The 19,924-nt window shown below is 41.7% G+C and overlaps 1 protein-coding gene across 1 annotated transcript in view; it reads left to right on the forward strand.

The window, feature by feature from the left end:
* CORIN (corin, serine peptidase) overlaps positions 1–19,405 on the forward strand; it is a 114,835-nt gene extending 95,430 nt beyond the window's left edge. The window contains exons 17-19 of the mRNA XM_035005587.1: positions 15,814–16,085; positions 16,902–17,035; positions 18,376–19,405. Coding sequence (XP_034861478.1) covers positions 15,814–16,085; positions 16,902–17,035; positions 18,376–18,558 — 589 coding nt within the window. The 3' untranslated portion in view covers positions 18,559–19,405. The remainder of the gene's footprint in view (positions 1–15,813; positions 16,086–16,901; positions 17,036–18,375) is intronic.
* The last annotated feature ends 519 nt before the right edge of the window (positions 19,406–19,924 follow it).

The raw sequence follows: 19,924 nt of genomic DNA on the forward strand, positions 1-19,924 counted from the left end.
ACAGTTTGGCTATTGTGGACATTGCTGCTATAAACATCGGGGTGCACGTACCCCTTCGGATCCCTACTTTTGTATCTTTGGGGTAAATACCCAGTAGTGCAATTGCTGGATCATAGGGTAGCTCTATTTTCAACTTTTTGAGGAACCTCCATACAGTTTTCCAGAGTGGCTGCACCAGCTTGCATTCCCACCAACAGTGTAGGAGGGTTCCCCTTTCTCCGCATCCCCGCCAACATCTGTCGTTTCCTGACTTGTTAATTTTAGCCATTCTGATTGGTGTGAGGTGGTATCTCATTGAGGTTTTGATTTGGATTTCCCTGATGCCGAGCGATATTGAGCACTTTTTCATGTGTCTGTTGGCCATTTGGATGTCTTCTTTGGAAAAATGTCTGTTCATGTCTTCTGCCCATTTCTTAATTGGATTCTTTGTTCTTTGGGTGTTGAGTTTGATGAGTTCTTTATAGATTTTGGATACTAGCCCTTTATCTGATATGTCATTTGCAAATATCTTCTCCCATTCTGTCGGTTGTCTTTTGGTTTTGGTGACTGTTTCCTTTGCTGTGCAAAAGCTTTTTATCTTGATGAAGTCCCAATAGTTCATTTTTGCCCTTGCTTCCCTTGCCTTTGGCGATGTTTCTAGGAAGAAGTTGCTTCGGCTGAGGTCAAAGAGGTTGCTGCCTGTGTTCTCCTTTAGGATTTGGATGGACTCCTGTCTCACATTGAGGTCTTTCAACCATTTGGAGTCTATTTTTGTGTGTGGTGTAAGAAAATGGTCCAGTTTCATTCTTCTGCATGTGGCTATCCAATTTTCCCAACACCATTTGTTGAAGAGACTGTCTTTGTTCCATTGGACATTCTTTCCTGCTTTGTCGAAGATTAGTTGACCATAGAGTTAAGGGTCCATTTCTGGGCTCTCTATTCTCTTCCATTGATTTGTGTGTCTGTTTTTGTGCCAGTACCATGCTGTCTTGATGATGACAGCTTTGTAATAGAGCTTGAAGTCCAGAATTGTGATGCCGCCGGCTTTGCTTTTCTTTTTCAATATTCCTCTGGCTATGCAGGGTCTTTTCTGGTTCCATACAAATTTTAGGATTATTTGTTCCATTTCTTTGAAAAAAGTGGATGGTATTTTGATGGGGATTGCATTGAATGTGTAGATTGCTCTAGGTAGCATTGACATCTTCACAATATTTGTTCTTCCAATCCATGAGCATGGAACGTTTTTCCATTTCTTTGTGTCTTCCTCAATTTCTTTCATGAGTATTTTATAGTTTTCTGAGTACAGATCCTTTGTCTCTTTGGTTAGATTTATTCCTAGGTATCTTATGGTTTTGGGTGCAATTGTAAATGGGATCGACTCTTTAATTTCTCTTTCTTCTGTCTTGTTGTTGGTGTATAGGAATGCCACTGACTTCTGTGCATTGATTTTATATCCTGCCACTTTACTGAATTCCTGTATGAGTTCTAGCAGTTTTGGGGTGGAGTCTTTTGGGTTTTCCACATAAAGTATCATATCATCTGCAAAGAGTGAGAGTTTGACTTCTTCTTTGCCAATTTGGATGCCTTTGATTTCTTTTTGTTGTCTGATTGCTGTGGCTAGGACTTCCAATACTATGTTGAATAGCAGTGGTGATAGTGGACATCCCTGCCGCGTTCCTGACCTTAGGGGGAAAGCTCTCAGTTTTTCCCCATTGAGAATAATATTTGCTGTAGGTTTTTCATAGATGGCTTTTATGATATTGAGGTATGTACCCTCTATCCCTATACTCTGAAGAGTTTTGATCAAGAAAGGATGCTGTACTTTGTCAAAAGCTTTTTCTGCATCTATTGAGAGGATCATATGATTCTTGTTCTTTCTTTTGTTAATGTATTGTATCACATTGATTGATTTGCGGATGTTGAACCAACCTTGCAGCCCAGGGATAAATCCCACTTGGTCATGGTGAATAATCCTTTTAATGTACTGTTGGATCCTATTGGCTAGTATTTTGGTGAGAATTTTTGCATCCATGTTCATCAGGGATATTGGTCTGTAATTCTCCTTTTTGATGGGGTCTTTGTCTGGTTTGGGGATCAAGGTAATGCTGGCCTCATAAAATGAGTTTGGAAGTTTTCCTTCCGTTTCTATTTTTTGGAACAGTTTCAGAAGAATAGGTATTAATTCTTCTTGAAATGTTTGGTAGAATTCCCCTGGGAAGCCATCTGGCCCTGGGCTTTTGTTTTTTGGGAGATTTTTGATGAGTGCTTCAATTTCCTTAGTGGTTATAGGTCTGTTCAGGTTTTCTATTTCATCCTGGTTCAGTTTTGGTAGTTGATACATCTCTAGGAATGCCTCCATCTCTTCCAGGTTATCTAATTTGCTGGCATAGAGTTGCTCATAATATGTTCTTAGAATTGTTTGTATTTCTTTGGTGTTGGTTGTGATCTCTCCTCTTTCATTCATGATTTTGTTGATTTGGGTCATTTCTCTTCTCTTTTTGATAAGTCTGGCCAGGGGTTTATCAATCTTGTTAATTCTTTCAAAGAACCAGCTCCTAGTTTCGTTGATCTGTTCTACTGTTCTTTTAGTTTCTATTTCATTGATGTCTGCTCTGATCTTTATGATTTCTCTTCTCCTGCTGGGTTTAGGCTTTATTTGCTGTTCTTTCTCCAGCTCCTTTAGGTGTAGGGTTAGGTTGTGTACTTGAGACCTTTCTTGTTTCTTGAGAAAGGCTTGTATTGCTATATACTTTCCTCTTAGGACTGCCTTTGCTGCATCCCAAAGATTTTGAATAGTTGTGTTTTCATTTTCATTGGTTTCCATGTATTTTTTTAATTCTTTAATTTCCTGGTTGACCCATTCATTCTTCAGTAGGATGCTCTTTAGCCTCCATGTATTTGAGTTCTTTCCGACTTTCCTCTTGTGATTGAGTTCTAGTTTCAAAGCATTGTGGTCTGAAAATAGGCAGGGAATGATCCCAATCTTTTGGTACCGGCTGAGACCTGATTTATGACCTAGGATGTGATCTGTTCTGGAGAATGTTCCATGGGCACTAGAGAAGAATGTGTATTCCGTTGCTTTGGGGTGGAATGTTCTGAATATGTCTGTGAAGTCCATTTGGTCCAGTGTGTCATTTAAAGTCTTTATTTCCTTGTTGATCTTTTGCTTAGACGATCTGTCCATTTCAGTGAGGGGGATGTTAAAGTCCCCCACTATTATTGTATTGTTGTCGATGTGTTTCTTTGCTTTTGTTATTAATTGCCTTATATAACTGGCTGCTCCCATGTTAGGAGCATAGATATTTACAATTGTTAAATCTTCTTGTTGGATAGATCCTTTAAGTATGATATAGTGTCCTTCCTCATCTCTTATTACAGTCTTTGGTTTAAAATCTAATTTGTCTGATATAAGGATTGCCACCCCAGCTTTCTTTTGGTGTCCATTAGCATGGTAAATGGTTTTCCACCCCCTCACTTTCAATCTGGGGGTGTCTTTGGTTCTAAAATGAGTCTCTTGCAGACAGCATATCGATGGGTCTTGTTTTTTAATCCAGTCTGTTAGCCTGTGTCTTTTGATTGGGGCATTGAGCCCATTTACATTCAGGGTAACTATTGAAAGATAGGAATTTAGTGCCATTGTATTGCCTGTAAGGTGACTGTTACTGTATATTGTCTGTGTTCCTTTCTGGTCTGTGTTGCTTTTAGGCTCTCTCTTTGCTTAGAGGACCCCTTTCAAGATTTCTTGTAGGGCTGGTTTTGTGTTTGCAAATTCCTTTAGTTTTCGTTTGTCCTGGAAGCTTTTTATCTCTCCTTCAATTTTCAATGACAGCCTAGCTGGATAGAGTATTCTTGGCTGCATATTTTTCTCATTTAGTGCTCTGAATATATCCTGCCAGTCCTTTCTGGCCTGCCAGGTCTCTGTGGATAGGTCTGTTGCCAATCTAATGTTTCTACCCTTGTAGGTTACATATGTCTTCTCCCGAGCTGCTTTCAGGATTTTCTCTTTGTCTATGAGACTGGTAAGTTTTACTATTAGATGTCGGGGAGTTGACCTATTTTTATTGATTTTGAGAGGGGTTCTCTGTGCTTCCTGGATTTTCATGCCTGTTTCTTTCCCCAAATTAGGGAAGTTCTCTGTTATAATTTGCTCCATTATACCTTCTGGCCCTCTCTCTCTTTCTTCTTCTTCTGGGATCCCAATTATTCTAATGTTGTTTCGTCTTATGGTATCGCTTATGTCTCGAATTCTGCCCTCGTGATCCAGTAGTTGTTTATCTCTCTTTTTCTCAGCTTCTTTATTTTCCATCATTTCATCTTCTATATTACTGATTCTCTCTTCTGCCTCATTTATTCTAGCAGTTAGCACCCCCATTTTTGACTGCACCTCATTAATAGCCTTTTTGATTTCTACTTGGTTGGATTTTAGCTCTTTTACTTCTCCAGAAAGGGTTTCTCTAATAACTTCCATATTTTTTTCAAGCCCAGCTAGTATCTTTAAAGTGATGATTCTGAACTCTAGATCTGACATCGTACTAATGTCCGTATTGAGTAGGTCCCTGGCAGTCGGTACTACCTCTTGTTCTTTTTGTTGAGGTGATTTTTTCCGTCTCGTCATTTTGTGCAGAGGAGAATAGATTAATGAGAGAACAAAATGTTAGCAGAGTAACCACGTCCCCAGAAAATATACTTTAAACAAATCAGAAAAGACCTGAAGCAGTGGGATAAGAAAGGGAAAGAGAGAAAAAAGAAAAAGAAAAAAAAAGAAAAAGAAAAAGATAAAGATAAAAACAAAAACAAACAAAACAAAACAACAACAACAAAAGAAAAACCAGAATGTGATCAAATATGATCTATATGGTATATAGATCAGCCACACAGTAGATTTGGGGTGTATTTTGGTCTTTTAGAAGAAAGTGCCTCCCAAAATTTTAAAGAAAGAAAAACTTATATATGTACAAAAATAAGGTTTGATATGATGAAGGGATGGAATATGACTGTAAAAATGGAAATTATAAAAAATGTTATAAAAGGAATTGATAAGAAGTTGCTTGAAAAAAGAAAGAAGAGGATTTAAAAAAAGAAAAAAGAAAAAGAGAAAAAAAAGGGAGAGGATGTGATCAGGCAGGGGAATAGAAAACACCATATACTAGAGATTTAGGGTATATTTTAATCTGTTAGAAGAAACTATCACAAAATTTTAAAGAGAGAACAACTTATATATATAAGCTAAAAATATGGGTAACTACTATGAAGGGATAGAATATGACTCTAAAAATGAAAAATAAAAATGTTTTTTTTTTTTTTAAAGGGGATTGATAAGATGTTGGTTGAAAAAGGGAAAAAGAAAAATTCAAAAAGAAATAAAAAGACAAAAAAGACAGTTAAAAAAAATTAACTTTGAAAGACTAAAGAATCATGGTAAAAAAGCCGTGAATTCTATGTGCAGTAGTCCCCTAGCGCTGGAGTTCTGCCGTTCTCATTGATCGGTAAACTTGGTCTTGGCCGGCTGTTCTCGCTGATCTTCTGGGGAGGGGCCTGTTGCCGTGGTTTCCAAATGTCTCTGCCGGAGGCGGAATTGCCCCGCCCTTGCCCCCTCCCGGCTAAGTGATCTGCTCGGGTTTGCTCTCCGGGGCTTTTGTTCCCTGCGAGCTTTCCGTACAGCTTTGGAGGCGGAGAGTGAAAATGGCGGCCTCCCAATCTCCGCCCCGGAGGAGCCAAGAACTCGGGGCCCCGCTCCCCAGTGAGCCCCCAGAGAAAAGCCATCAGTCACTCCCGGCTCCCCGGTCTCCGGCCGCACTCCGTGCTCACCCGGCCTGTGACCGCGCGTTTCTCTCTCTGGCACCCGACCCCGGGTGCAGCTCCAAACCCAGCAGATCCCTGCGGTGCCTTCCCGCGCGGCTCCTCCCCGGGGAGGAAGGTGAGTCTCCCCGGATCTGCCGCTTGTTGGGTCCCTGCTGGAGGAGCAGGGGCCCGACTATGCCGCGGATCACGGTTTATGGCCACCCCGAGCTGAGAGCCCGCGCCTGGGCTCCGCCTCTGCAGCCGGCTTCCCTGCTCCGATACCTGGGAGCTCTGCCGCACTCAGGCACCCCCGGTCTTTCTGTGACCCCGAGGGTCCCGAGATCACACTGTCCCGGAGGGTTCCACCCCCCGCTTAGCCACCAGAGTGACGTCCCTGGGCGGAGCAGACTTCTAAAAGTTCCGATTTTGTGCTCCGCGGCTCTATCACTTGCCAGAAGCGGCCGACGGAGGCCCCTCCCCCGCCGTCTATCCTCCCGAATATCGCCTCGGATTCACTTCTCCAAACGTCCTACCTTCCAGAAAGTGGTCGCTTTTCTGATGAGAGAGTTGTTGCTCTTCTTTTCTTCGATCTCCTGTTGAGTTTGTAGGTGTTCAGAATGGTTTGATCCCTATCCAGCTGAATTCCTGAGAGGAGACGAAATCCAGGTCTCCTACTCCTCCGCCATCTTGCTCCGCCCCCGACTTATGTGTTTCTTCTAGTCATGCAACTACCTACCGTGTCCTCTGCATCTGCACCTGAACAGCTAACAATTGAATATCACACACCCTGACAGCTAACAGCGCACATAAAATGTATGATCGTGAATCTCGAATGAGCATCTAACAATATAGGACGCTTCCAATATACCTCCACAGCAGAGTCACTTTCCTACCCTTAGAGACAACTATCTGACATCTCCTCTCTCCCCAAATCCTCTCATCCTCCATTGGTCTCACCTCATACTTCATGGAGAAAAGAGACACCATCATGTATTTTACCTTGTCTTACCCTTAATCTCAACAAATTACCTGTAAATGTGGCCATATCCCCTTCTTTCCCTTGACTTAGGGTGGAAGATGTGTCTCTGTTTCTATTTAAGATAATCATATCCTCCATCTTTTTAAAGACTTCATTTTTAAAATCATTTCTATTTTGCATCATTAATTCTCCTTTTTGCTGGATCATTCTCTTCAACAAACATGCCTTTATATCACTAACTTAAGTCCCCTTCTCTTGATTTTCCATCTCTCATCAACTATTGCTCATTCTGGCTGGAATTCACAGTAAAACTCCTGACAGACTTTCATGCAGTCATTGGCCCCCCTTTTCCACTTCCCATCTTCTCCTCAACCGATTTTGGTTGAGCTCTCATCAAAGTGATCACAGGTATAGCACAGATATGGCCAAGTCTTTGATGACTTCCATCTTGCCATATCCAATGGTGACTTTTCAGTTTCCAGTTTATTGAAACCCTCTCTAGTATTTCATCACTACATCTTTCTTGAAATACTTTCTTCACTTTTGTCTTAGAAAAACTGAAATAGTCTTGTTTTCCTCTTATTTCACCAACCTACCCATTTCTTTCTCTTTTCCCATCTCTTCCTTTTTTAGGCCACTGAATGCTTTAATGCTCCAGAGCTATTATGGACTGCAGGCTTTGTTTCCCCTCCAAATGCACATGTTGAAACTCTAACCTCCAACAGAATGGAATTAGGAGGTGAGGCCCTTGAGAAGTAATCAGATCATGAAGGTGGAAACCCCATAATGGGAATAATGTCCATATAGGAAGAGGAAGAGAGCTTGCTACCTTTTTCTGCCATATGAGGTTACAAAAGAAGATTGTTATCTATAAACCAGCAAGAGTGTCTTCACCAGAACCTAACCATGCAATCACCCTGATCTCGAACTTCCAGCTCCCAGAACTATGAGAAATAAGTGTATGTTATTCTAGTCACTCAGTCTATGGTAATTTGTTATAGCATCCTGAGCTAAGACAAGGACCCAATGCTTGGCTTTCTTATCTGTCTACAGTCATCTAATAATATGGTTGCAAATACATGTACATATTTGAAATATGAATATCAAGTATTGATATGAATATCATTATGGATATATTTGAAAATAAAATATGAATATCATACATTTATTCATGACTTCCAAACTTATATCTTCAGTCCAGATTTTTCTCAATCACCACCCTTACCCACTGACTTTAAACATGTATATTTAACTGCTTAGATGAGATGTCCATTTGAATGTGTAATAAACATCCTACTTTAATTGCCAAAGCAAACTTGGTTCCTTACCCTCTCCCACTGATTAAATAATTGTGTGCCTCACAAGCTTTCCCCATCTCAGTAAAAATCATTATCCATTGGTTCACCAAACCTAGGAATCATCCTTAATTCCTCTCACATTTACTCAGTGATAATTTCTGTAGATAATTTCCAAATTATCTCTAACCCAACCACCTCTCACCATCTTCAGGCTATAATGCTAGTCTAAGCCATCATCATACCAGGTCTTCACTATTATATTGGTTTCCTAGGGCTGCCATAACAAAATACCATAAACTGGGTGGCTTGAACAACAGAATTTTATTATCTTACAGTTTTGGAAGCTAGAAGTCCAAGATCAAGGTGTGGGAAGGGTTGGTTCCCTCTGAAGGCTATGAGAGAATGCCTCTCACCTAGATTCTGGTGGTTGCTGGCAATCTCCGGCATTCCTTGGTTTGTAGAAGCATCACACAAATCTCTGCCTTCATCTTCACGTAGTGTTCTCTTGGTGTGCATCCCTATCTCCAAATTTCCCCTTTTTATAACGACACCAGCCATCTTAGGGCCCATCCTCATGACCTCATTTTAACTCGATTACCTTTGTAAAGACCTTATCTCCAAAAAGATCATATTCTGATGTACCAGGGGTTAGGACTTCAACATATGAATTGGGGGTGGGGGAAACATAATCAATCCATAACAACTGTTAAAACAGTTTCCTATCTGGTCTTTTTGACTGCTCGCTTGTCCCCTTATTGTCTATTATCCACACAGTGAGATAGTTATCTTTCTAAAATGTAAATCAGACCATGTCACTCCCCCTGCCTTAAACCCTTCCCACTGTAACAAGAATAAAATCTTCTCATCATGGCCTTTCAAGATCTAGTCCTAGCTCTTGGACTGCATCACCCTCTACTCTCCCATGGTTCACTGGGCTGCAGACATCTAGCCTTTCTTGTGTGCCTGAAATCCTCCAAGCTCATTTTTCCCTCAGGACATTTGAATTTGCTGCTTTTACAGTTAGAGTCACAAAACTACCTCCTTCTGGTCATTAAAGTCTCTATTTAAGTACGACTTTGTCAAAGACCTTCCCTAACCATCTTGGCTACAGTGAAATCGCCCCTCTCAGTCATCTATCATATAACCCTATTTTGTCACTTCTAAGTGCCCAGGATAATCTTATTTCTTTATATATTCTTTAGTGCAGTAGAATAAAAGCTCTGTGAGGGCATGAACTATCTTCCTCACCCTTGTGTTTTCATTTCTTTTAGCATGGCATATATAGCAGCCACTCAATAAATATTTGCTCACTGACTAATCAGGTCCTTCTAGATGTTTCTTAGTAATCATATGTGCAGTTCTTTTAGTAGTTAGGACTATAATTTGTCTGGAACTAGAAATGTTAATTCATCTACTGAAGGTCAATGGTGTCTCACTGAGTCCTCCCAAATCTTAGACCACACATCAGGTCAACATTGTCATGTACTAAGCACCTGTATGTTTTATCAAATGGAAGATGAATCTTATGCATACTGTCTGAAGAACATCCTCTTTGAATAGAGAAATTGGAAGCAAAGGAAACTCCAAACAGTTCTGTTTCGTCTTAGTTCTTTGCTAATATTATTTGCCACAGACAGAAATTTTCCCCTTCCCTTGTCCTTGCACATTATTTTGCAGAGAAGCCATTTTTATGTTTCCTACATTTCTCCTTTTTAAACAAATCCCTGTTCATTCTATGATTAAGAATTTCCAGTAATTGCTACACTTTCATGCCTCTCTTTTGTGATAAAGTTCCCAGTTGCGAAGCTCTGGGACCCTGATGCAGTCTCATTTACTCTTTAGCTGATTCTTCATTTTCTTATTGCAGTCACTTGTGATGGTAGCATCAGAATTTGGCATTTTATTTCTTTCATCTCTCTTGATCTGTACTTGAAGAGTCCCTGGATACAATATCATGTCTGCCTTTTTCTTCCCCAAACATTCTGAAATCTGATACTTGAATTTCTAGGATATGTATGTGACTATCCTCTTCTCTTGCTTTTTTGGATCCTGGGATAACAGGATTGTTCACTTTCTGTAATTTCATCACTGGTGGCTAGCTCCCCATCATGTCCGGGAGATATGTTCAGGAAAGAGAAGATCTCTTCCTGCTATCTGCCATCCTGTCACTCACCAATGCGTCCACTGTGTGACATGCTTTTCTGTGGCCAGTACCCTATTCCGATGTAGATGCCTGTGGACCTTTCTTTTTGTTCCAGAGAAGTTTAGTAGAAAAGGTGTGGGCTAGGGGTTTAAGGGACCAGCATTCTGTTACCATCATTTACTACCTCTGTGACTTTAGATGAGTCATTCATCTGCTGTGAGTCACTGCTTTCTCTTCTATGAAATGGAATAAGAATTCTTGTTACATCTCACAGTTGGCAAGACCACTTGAAATAATGTGTATAGAAATACTAGGAAAGCTATGAAGTAGAGCTCTTACACTACTGTAAATCCAGGCTGCTGGTTTATTTTGCTTATTGTATTGCCTTTTTTGGGGGGGGAGGGGGCAACATTTAAAACTGTGGATACCTTAAAAGGAATCCAGAACTCTAGCTTCCCTTGAACATTCAAAAGGTCAGGTCCTACCTGGCATTCCAACATGACAACAATAAGCAGGATTGGAGAAGTGGATGACCCTCCAGATGGGCAGAGCCTGTGATTTGACACACTCTGCTATGACTTCCATCTGGTCCCTTCACATATTCACTCTGTGATCACCCCATTCTAAAGTCTGTTCTCTGGGTGTGTTGAAGAGAATCCTTTACGAATACCAAGGGCAGAACACAATATTAAAAGTAAGAGGGTTGGGAAATCCAGTAGTATATTTAAAATAAGTTTAAAATCCCTCATTTTGGGACGCCTGGGTGGCTCAGTCAATTAAGCGTCTGCCTTCAGCTCAAATCATGATCCCAGGGTCCCGGGGTTGAGCCCCGCATAGGGCTCCCTGCTCAGCGGGGAGTCGCTTCTCCCTCTCCCTTTGCCTGCTGCTCCCCCTGCTCATGCTCTTTCTATGTATTAAATAAATAAATAAGTAAGTAAGTAAGTAAGTAAGTAAGTAAGTAAGTAAGTAAGTAAGTAAAAGTAAGTGGGTCATGAGATTTGTAGAACAGCAATGATGCCATTATGTGATATTTCTTAGTGCAAATTTGGTCACCTTCAACTACCTCCAAATCACTACTTAGCTGTGCTATTTCTGGAGTAAGACTTGTAAAATAGGGTGGTTTCTATCACAGGTATTAATTATAAATATTAATTTTTTTTCTTAAAATGATGTTAAATATATTAAAGCCAAACCAGAAAGGATGAAAGAAAGGGAAAATTTATGCTCTTAAGAAAAGATGAAGATAGAACATCTCTAAACCTGGCTAGCTAAAATAAATAAAAATGTGGCATTTTTGTGTCTAAACCGGGGTTCAGGCTGGCATATGTAAACCAAATTGACCAGTTCTTATGGCCAAGGATGGTGTGCCTTTAATTTTGTATAAGTTTTCCTGCATGTCATCTAAGATGTATATGTAGCTGGGCTTTCTCTCTAGAGCTGATGGTTGAAGAATTCTACATTGAAATCATATTATCTCAATGTTCTTTGTAAAGTGTATCCATTGTTAAAGTAGTAATATAGGCATGAAGCAAATTAGACCGTAAATGTGAATTTCAGACAAGGAAATGCCACCTGGAGCTAGAATGAAAGGAGAAAAAGGTCTCTTAACGTCTTCCTCGGCCATTTTCACTGTGATTGGTGGATTTTCACTGGACTTCCTCTCTGCCTGCTTGTCCCTCCCAGAACATGAGGGGTCTCTGCAGAAACTTCTTTAAGGATGTGCCATTTCTCTGTGCTGCTGTTTTGAGGTCTGACAGCTCAGTTTGAAAAAGTACCCCTTATGCTGAAGACTTTCAGTGGGTGTACTTGGCTTTTTTTCTTTGTCGCTCAAACTCTTCATTGGAAAGCCCATATGAACATAGCTTGCTCCTATGTATTTCTCCATGGGGGGTAATATGAACTGAGATTAGACTCGTGTGGCATTCACGTAGCTCTAAATTTTCTTTCCTCTTTTTGCTTCCACCAATACGGGGTTGTCTCTGCCGTTATTTCTGACTCATTCTTTCCAGCATGTGTTTACTACGCCCGTATACCATTGATACACAGTTCCTTCACTTTATATGCCCATTTCAAATAACAGGTTGTGGTTTTTCCTGGTTTTTGCCAGACTTGGAAAAAAAGACGTTAAAAGAGACTTTATTTTTTCCATCATATTCATAAAAAGGAAAAAGAACAATATCCTCACTGATTACAAAAATTATGTGAATTTCCTGTGTACTCTTTCGGTTGGTTTGTTTTTGGCAGATGTTAATGCCACAGGGACAGTAGCTTGTGTAGCAATAAACTACTAGATACAAGTTAACATTTAGCAGTTCTATTTTTCACTGTTAGAATTAGATTAAGCACAATCTAGTAATTAAGTCTGAAATTTGTTATTTCATCTTGTTACAAATAATTTGCAGTGTTCAACTGTTTGAAACATTGCTTGTGATTTAAGCAAGTGGATGAATATTTGTTAGAAGCAAAATTTAGTAGTTCTGAATCCAGGTCAAGAAGCTATTAAATAGGCAGAAATTGAAATAAATTGTTGCTTGATTTCAGATGCCTTTAATAGAATCTCAAGTGAATACTGAATTTCTCAAATGGTTATGCACTTACTTCTGTAGATGAAAAAATGGAAGTAACAAGGGAAGGAGGGAAGGAAGGGAGGAAGTGGAAGGGAGAAAAAGGAGGAAGCAAAGGTGAAGGGGAGGAGGGGAGAAAGAAGGAAGGGAGGGAGAGAGAAAAGGGAGAGAGAGGGAAGGAAGGAAGGAAGGAAGGAAGGAAGAAAGAAAGAAAGAAAGAAAGAAAGAAAGAAGAAAGAAAGGAAGAGAGAGAGAAAGAAAGAAGAAAGAAAAGACATGTTCTTTGAATGATGGCTTTATTTAATGAAAAATAATTCTTCTGTAATATTATCTTGTAATGCTCATGAGATTGCACTTCCTGCATTTTACTATGATTGTTTCTTAATTGTTCATCTTCACTCAATTCTAAAGTTTGTGTGGATGGGAATCATGTCTTTCTTGATTGTTGTAATCCCTGCACAATGTTTGGCATGGAGAAGTTGCTATAAATCTATGCCTATTTATATGTATCTATATGTCTATAGCTAATATCTATATTTATATCTACATTCAAAGATGACATCAATTCCTGTTCATATAGTCCTAAAATTATTATTTTTTACATTGGCAAAACGATAGAATGCATGGACCATGTAGAGCAGTCTTTCAGTTGTGTACTGCAAGAATCCAGCAATACCATAAACAGGTTGAACACTGACCTTGGCCACTTCTTTCCTAACTCTCCTGAAATCTCAGCCTTTTGAATCTTTGCCATGCATGAGAACACAATGAAGAAAAGCATGCCAAGGAAAGAAGGAATATAGGTGAGTTTTTGTCTGAGACTCTCTAGGGAGCTCTTAAAAATATGGATTCCCAGGCCCCAGCCCAAAACTTTCAATTGACAGGGGGTGATGCCCAGAAGATCGGTATTTAAAAGCTTCAGCCTGGGTTGAAAAACAACTGTTTAGTGGGACAAATCAACCTACTCTAGTTGGGCAAGTTCCCAAGTGGGGACAGTGGTGGCATGGCTCACTTAACGCTACCACTGTTATATGGTGACGTCCACTAGGAAAGCCCCACCAGCACTGCAGTCCTCTACACATCCACTTCTTTGCTCCTAGCCCACTCTGGTCCTCCAGAGTGGACTGGGACTGGGGATGGAAGAGAAGGTGGAGGGACTGATGGAGAACAGACCTTGCCTAGGTGGCTGGATTTGGCCATTAGTACATGTTTTGAAACAACATGCATTGAGCCACCATTAAACGAATACTTGTTGAGAACCCACTGCATCCCTAGGCCTGTGAATGCAGCAGTGAACAAGACCAACCAAGGCCCTGGTCTCATGGAACTTACATTCTGGGTGCAAGGCAGAGAATAGAAAACAGATGTACCAATGTCATTGATATCAATGAGATGAAAATCAAAGCAGGGTCAAGAGTAGAGAGTGATGGGGACAGAAAAAAGCCTAGACTGGGTGGCCAAAGAGGGCAGCTGTGAGGAGGTGGTGTTTGAGCTGAGACCTCAAAGAAGAGAAGGAGTTAAGGTGGGAACCATATGGGAGCTGAGAGAACAGAAAGGAAAGAGCCTCTGGATTGGGGATGTCCTCAGCATATCCAAAAATAGAAAGTCCTTGGGTTTGGAATGGAGCAGGTCATCTCAGAGGCCATGAGGAGTCTACAGTGTATCTCAAGAGTGATTCAAAGTCCCTGGAGAATTTTGAGCAGGAGATGGACTCAATCTAATTTTGTTTTTTAAAAAGATTACTCTGCTGCCATTGAGGAATATGGGCTCGGGGTGCTAAGAGTAAAAGAAGGGCCACCAGCCGGGAAGCCACCGCAGTCATCCAAGTACATGACAGTGGTTTATATTAAGATAGATTGTGGAAGAGGGAGAAACAACAAGATTCAGGGTATATTTGAAAGTGGAGTGGTGAAGACCTGCTGATGAAGATGATGTTGGGATAAGAGAAAGAGATGATTCAACTCTGTCACATGGTTGTAAGTACTAAATATCTGTAAAATGAATCCTGAATGCTTAGAACATAGTCAAAGATGTGGGAAGCACTAAAAAAATCTTAGCTATCATTAAACATATAAGTGAGTTTGTTGAATGGATAATTGGGTATTTAAGTTTGCAGCCCAGTGGGGAGGGTGGAGATGCACGTTTGGGAGTTACCAGGATTTGGTGGCATTTAAAACCCCTGGTCTGGATGAAATCTTTAAGGGGATGAGTATGGAATAAGAAGACTGACAGTAGAGCCCTGGGTCACTTCGACATAGACTTGAGAGCAGAGAAGAAGAGGAGACCGGAGGAAAAAGGAGAAGAAAGGAGGGGCACCTGGTGGCTCAGTTGGTTAAGCGTCTGCCTTCGGCTCAGGTCATGGTCCCAGGGTCCTGGGATCGAGGGTCCTGGGCTGGAGCCCCACATCGCGGTCCCTGCTCAGTGGGGAGTCTGCTTCTCCCTCTGCCTGCCACTTCCCCTGCTTGTGTGTGTGCTCTCTGACAAATAAATAAATAAAATCTTTAAAAATATATGAAAAGAAAGGAGAATAAAAAGTCAAGGCTAAGACATTCCTCCAAGAAGGAGCAAGTGCCTCAGAGAAATGGCGAGTTTTCAGGGGAACCTTTTGAAAATTTCAAGCCAAAGGCTTAAAAAGGTGACCCATGACTTCCAGTGGTCAGTCTCAGACTGCATTGTTTTTGAGCACTTGCTCGGATTATTCTAGTCAGTCCACCTAAAAACACTTCACTCACTTAACTTTCAGGACTCTCCATGTGCCAGAATTTCCTCTCTCTTCTTCACGTCTTTATTATTTTTCCCACTCAATGAAGCAAGTAACCCCCCTGCCTGCCTTTCAAACCGAAACAAATTTTATTTACCAGAATAGCCCCATTCTAGAAGCATGAGCTTCGCTTTCCACAAGAATACCTATTTACGAATTGCTCAGGCCATTTTAGAAATGCCTCTTACATAAATACGTCGGGCGTGGGAAGAGCCATTCTTCACGTAAATATTTTAAAAGTTACTTGTAAATTTCAAAATTTAACTTAGGGTTTAAGACGCCAACAGCTCTTGAATTTGTTCTTTGAGGAGAGAGAACGCTGCCGCCTGGAAAGTGGTGTTTGGCATCAACAACCTAGACCGCCCGTCACCGTTCCTGCAGACGCGCCTCGTGAGGACCATCATCCCGCACCCGCGCTATAGCCGAGCGGTGGTCGACTACGACATCAGCATCGTGGAGCTGAGCGAAGACGTCAACGAAACCAGCTACGTCCGGCCGGTCTGCTTGCCCAGCTCGGAGCAGGCCTTGCAACCCGACACGTACTGCTCTATCACAGGCTGGGGGCACATGGGCAACAAAAGTAAGTGAGGAGCCTCGGGAGGCAGCACTTGCCTTCCGTTTGTACCTGAAAACCGCTGTGTTACCTCCCAGGCTTGGGCAGCAGTTCCCCGGCTTCACTTCGGAAGTGTAGCCACAAAGGGCAAGGAGTAGGGGTGTGTGTCACGCTCCTCTCCCACACGCAGTACCCCCACCTGCCACCCTGCGGCAGCCTCAGAACTCCTTCTCCACACCTCGGATTCTCCCTTCGGGTGAGCCCCTCACTCCCCATGTTGTGGAGCCGCCCTGCAAGGGAAGGCCTGTCCGTCATCCTGCTTCAGACCTTCTCTACCAGCGATGCGCACCTGCGGGCAGAGCCCCTCGGAGCCTCTCTCGAGCGGCTAGGCTGTTCCAGTCCCGCAGTCAAGCTGCACGCACCGTGTGTTATGAGTTGGTCTTGTCAACGTCTGTAACACAGCCTGAAAGTCCGGCCATGCTGGTCTAACCCTCCGTCTGGGGCAATGCTCGGGCTTGATTGCTTGTCTTTTCCTCGAAGTAGCCGTTGTTCTTGTTGCAGCATGTATTAAGAGGGGAGAAGCACGAGGCGAGTTACCTAATCAAGTTACTGGTCCAGTTTCTCATTAATAAAATAAAGGAGCTGGACTAGATGATCGCGGTCAACACTGCTGATTGAAAATTCTGACGCCAGACAAGCCTTGTCTTTGAAATGGCATTTTAAGTAAAGAATATGCTTCCCTGGGTGTACAGATGTCATCATTTCATATACGGCTGGCCTCATTTTTGAGTCATTCTGCCCTCTTAGATATTTGGTTTCTTCTTCTTTTTTTAAAAACCCCAGTGCCTTTTAAGCTGCAAGAGGGAGAGGTGCGCATCATCCCCCTGGAGCAGTGCCGGTCCTACTTCGACATGAAGACCATCACGGCGCGGATGGTGTGCGCGGGGTATGAGTCCGGCACCGTCGACTCGTGCATGGTAAATTCTCTCCGCGCGCCGGGGCCCTGTATACTCGCTGTTATTCCCGTGCGGCCCTTTGGGAGTATTTCTCGCAGATTGCTTACTAACCGATGTTAAATTATTCACAATATGTACCTTCTCCGGTACCCAAGTGATCCCCTTCTCCTCTCCATGCCCTTCGCTCCGGTTGCCTTCGGCTTTCGCGTCTCCTGCCTGGGGAGCCAGGAAGGAAAGCCGCTGTCTGGAGTCGTGGTGCCAGACTGTGTGGGTCGAACCCGCGCTCTGCCTACGAACGTGGCACACACCTGTGCCTCAGTCTCGCCACCTCCAAAATGGACAGTATTTAGCAACTCATAGGGATCTCATGAGGATTAAATGAGCTAATCCAAGGGAAAGTGTTTAGAGGAGCATCAATAAACGTAATTACTATTTTTCTCCAACATGATCAGGGGGGCAAGACCATCTATATAATTCCACGTTTGACGTCCTTACGGGGCAGGAGTATGTGCGAGTTCCCACCATGAATTCACATACTTACTTCTTTATTTCCTAGGGTATCGATCTCTCTGTGTTCGGTATGTTTGTGTTCAGAGGCCATACAGAATACACCTAATCTCTGATCTTTTCAGATGTAGCCAATACTGATGTTTATAAAGCCATAGTGTCTCACTGCTAATCATATGTGGGGGCAAGAATTGCAACGCTTAAGCGGAAATGTCAAGAATGAAAATCTCCATACAAATGAGGTAGAACAGAGGCTGCAGACACCTTACTGTAAATAATTCTGATGTGCTATTTTCCATTCAGGTACACTAACTGAAACAGTCCTAAGAACTGTTAGGAAATGCAGCAAGTTGCCAGTGTCTTTTACTAAAGAATCATTCACAAAGCAAGAATCTTGAAAATAGAGAGTTATTCTGGAGTATTTTTCTGAAGTACTGTTTGAGTGGAGAAAAAAAAAAAAAATCTTTGCATGTTCCATTTTGGGTACTTTCAACATTTATAAAATGGCTCAAAGTTTAAGAATGAGAACAGTTACGAGAGAATTCGTTCTGATACACTAAATTAAAAAATAATTATGACCTATTTTGATAAGCACAGGAAATGGCTGAGAAGTCTGATTTCAGAGAAATAGGAACGTAGTCCTTTCCCAAGGTACCCCCGTTCTTTTAAATATCAGGGTCTAAAATGTGCATTTGGAAGTTCCATCAGTGTGGTGGAAAGCGTGCTCCCTCTGGTTGGCAACGAAAGCCTTGTTTAAACTTTCCAAGAAGTTGGCTAAGCTGGGTTTGGCTTCACTGTACCCCCAGGATAACACAGATGCCACCAGTGACTAATGTCCACTCTGTTCATTACAGGGTGACAGCGGTGGGCCACTTGTTTGCGAGCGGCCTGGAGGACAGTGGACATTATTTGGTTTAACGTCGTGGGGCTCTGTCTGTTTTTCCAAAGTCCTGGGGCCCGGAGTTTATAGCAATGTGTCATACTTCGTCGAATGGATTGAAAGACAAATATACATCCATACCTTTCTCCTAAACTAATTCCAAAGATGATGAGAGACTTTTGCCAGCTACAAAGAAAATGGCCCTGTCAACTGTGGAGAGCTCCCCGCAGAGAGCCGTCCAGAAGCACTTTTCATGGACAGGGATGCTCAGCGGTGCACTGCAAATTTTCATGTTTGTTTTGGTCTCATTTTATTCAGTTTTTTCAATTTTAGTTTTCTCTTACTTCAAGTTTAATGACAGTCTTTAAAAAAAAACAAAAAAAAACCAACAAACAAAGCAGATTTTGTTCTTTTGCCAGGCCTAATCTTGACCATAGCACAAAAGTATCAGCTCTGGAATAAGGCAGGTGCTAGGGTAACAGGTTCTAGAGAATTCTCTTTATCCCAGTCACAGAGAGGCCATTGAGATCCAGGCTCTTTGCCAGCTTTTGTTTCTCAAGCACAATAGCAGAGTGGCAAATTTCAATATTAATACTGGAGACTTGCTTTTGATTTATTAAGAGCCAAGACAGTTTACCTGCTTAAATTATTTACTGTTACTCAAGTCTGCATAATTCTGAAAACCTATGAAAGATAGTCAGAGGTAAGAGACAAGTGGCATCCATTTAGGTAGCTGAAATGGCAAGACATATTAAACACAAAGCTCTTTAGACATCAACAATAGCATTTAACAGTATAAGACTGCACGTTCTGAACTTAAATCAAGGATGTAACCTTATAGAAAAGTCTCCATAGAACCTTCCCTCTAGCTGGGATTTGTTCAGTGTGTATCAGCTGGCTGACTGGGACCTCAACAGCTAGAGTAATATTCGTGGGAAACATTTTGTTGTGCCTATGTGACAATGAATGGAGATTCAACTGTCAAAGGCCTGGAGAGATTCAATTTTTGAAAACAAAAATTAAATTGCACCCGACCTCCAATTCAGTATTTTCCAACTTTCCTGTGTTCGCCCATAATGATAAAATCACAGAAATGCCTCTCAAAGCATAGTTCAAGTTTGCGCGGAGTAAAACATTTTGTAATTTTCCTTGAAACGTGTTTAGTATCTGATGTTGCCATTGCCTCCCCTTGATAATTAAAACAAAAATTTTAAAAATGCTTTTAAGCACTAGGCCACTTTGTGCACATCAATTTCTGAAGTAACTAGCGGTTAAAAGTATTTTTTTCCCCACTAAAAATCTTCAAAATGCAAATTTTCACACTAAAAGTAATTTAGTTAGGCGTCCATTTTGCAACACCCAAATGCCTTCGGAACAAGGAAGATTCCCCACTAACCTTCACCAGCACCCCGGACTGCCTCGGCATCCCCCGCCCCTGCAGAGACTTACCTGCAATTTTATACCTGGGTTTTTGTACTTTTTCCTATGTGTGCACATATTTCAGAATCGAAATGTTGCCTTGA

Source organism: Mirounga leonina, unplaced genomic scaffold (assembly GCF_011800145.1).
Source record: "Mirounga leonina isolate KUSES-001 unplaced genomic scaffold, KU_Mleo_1.0 Mir_129, whole genome shotgun sequence".
In the NCBI taxonomy this organism is placed as follows: domain Eukaryota; kingdom Metazoa; phylum Chordata; class Mammalia; order Carnivora; family Phocidae; genus Mirounga; species Mirounga leonina.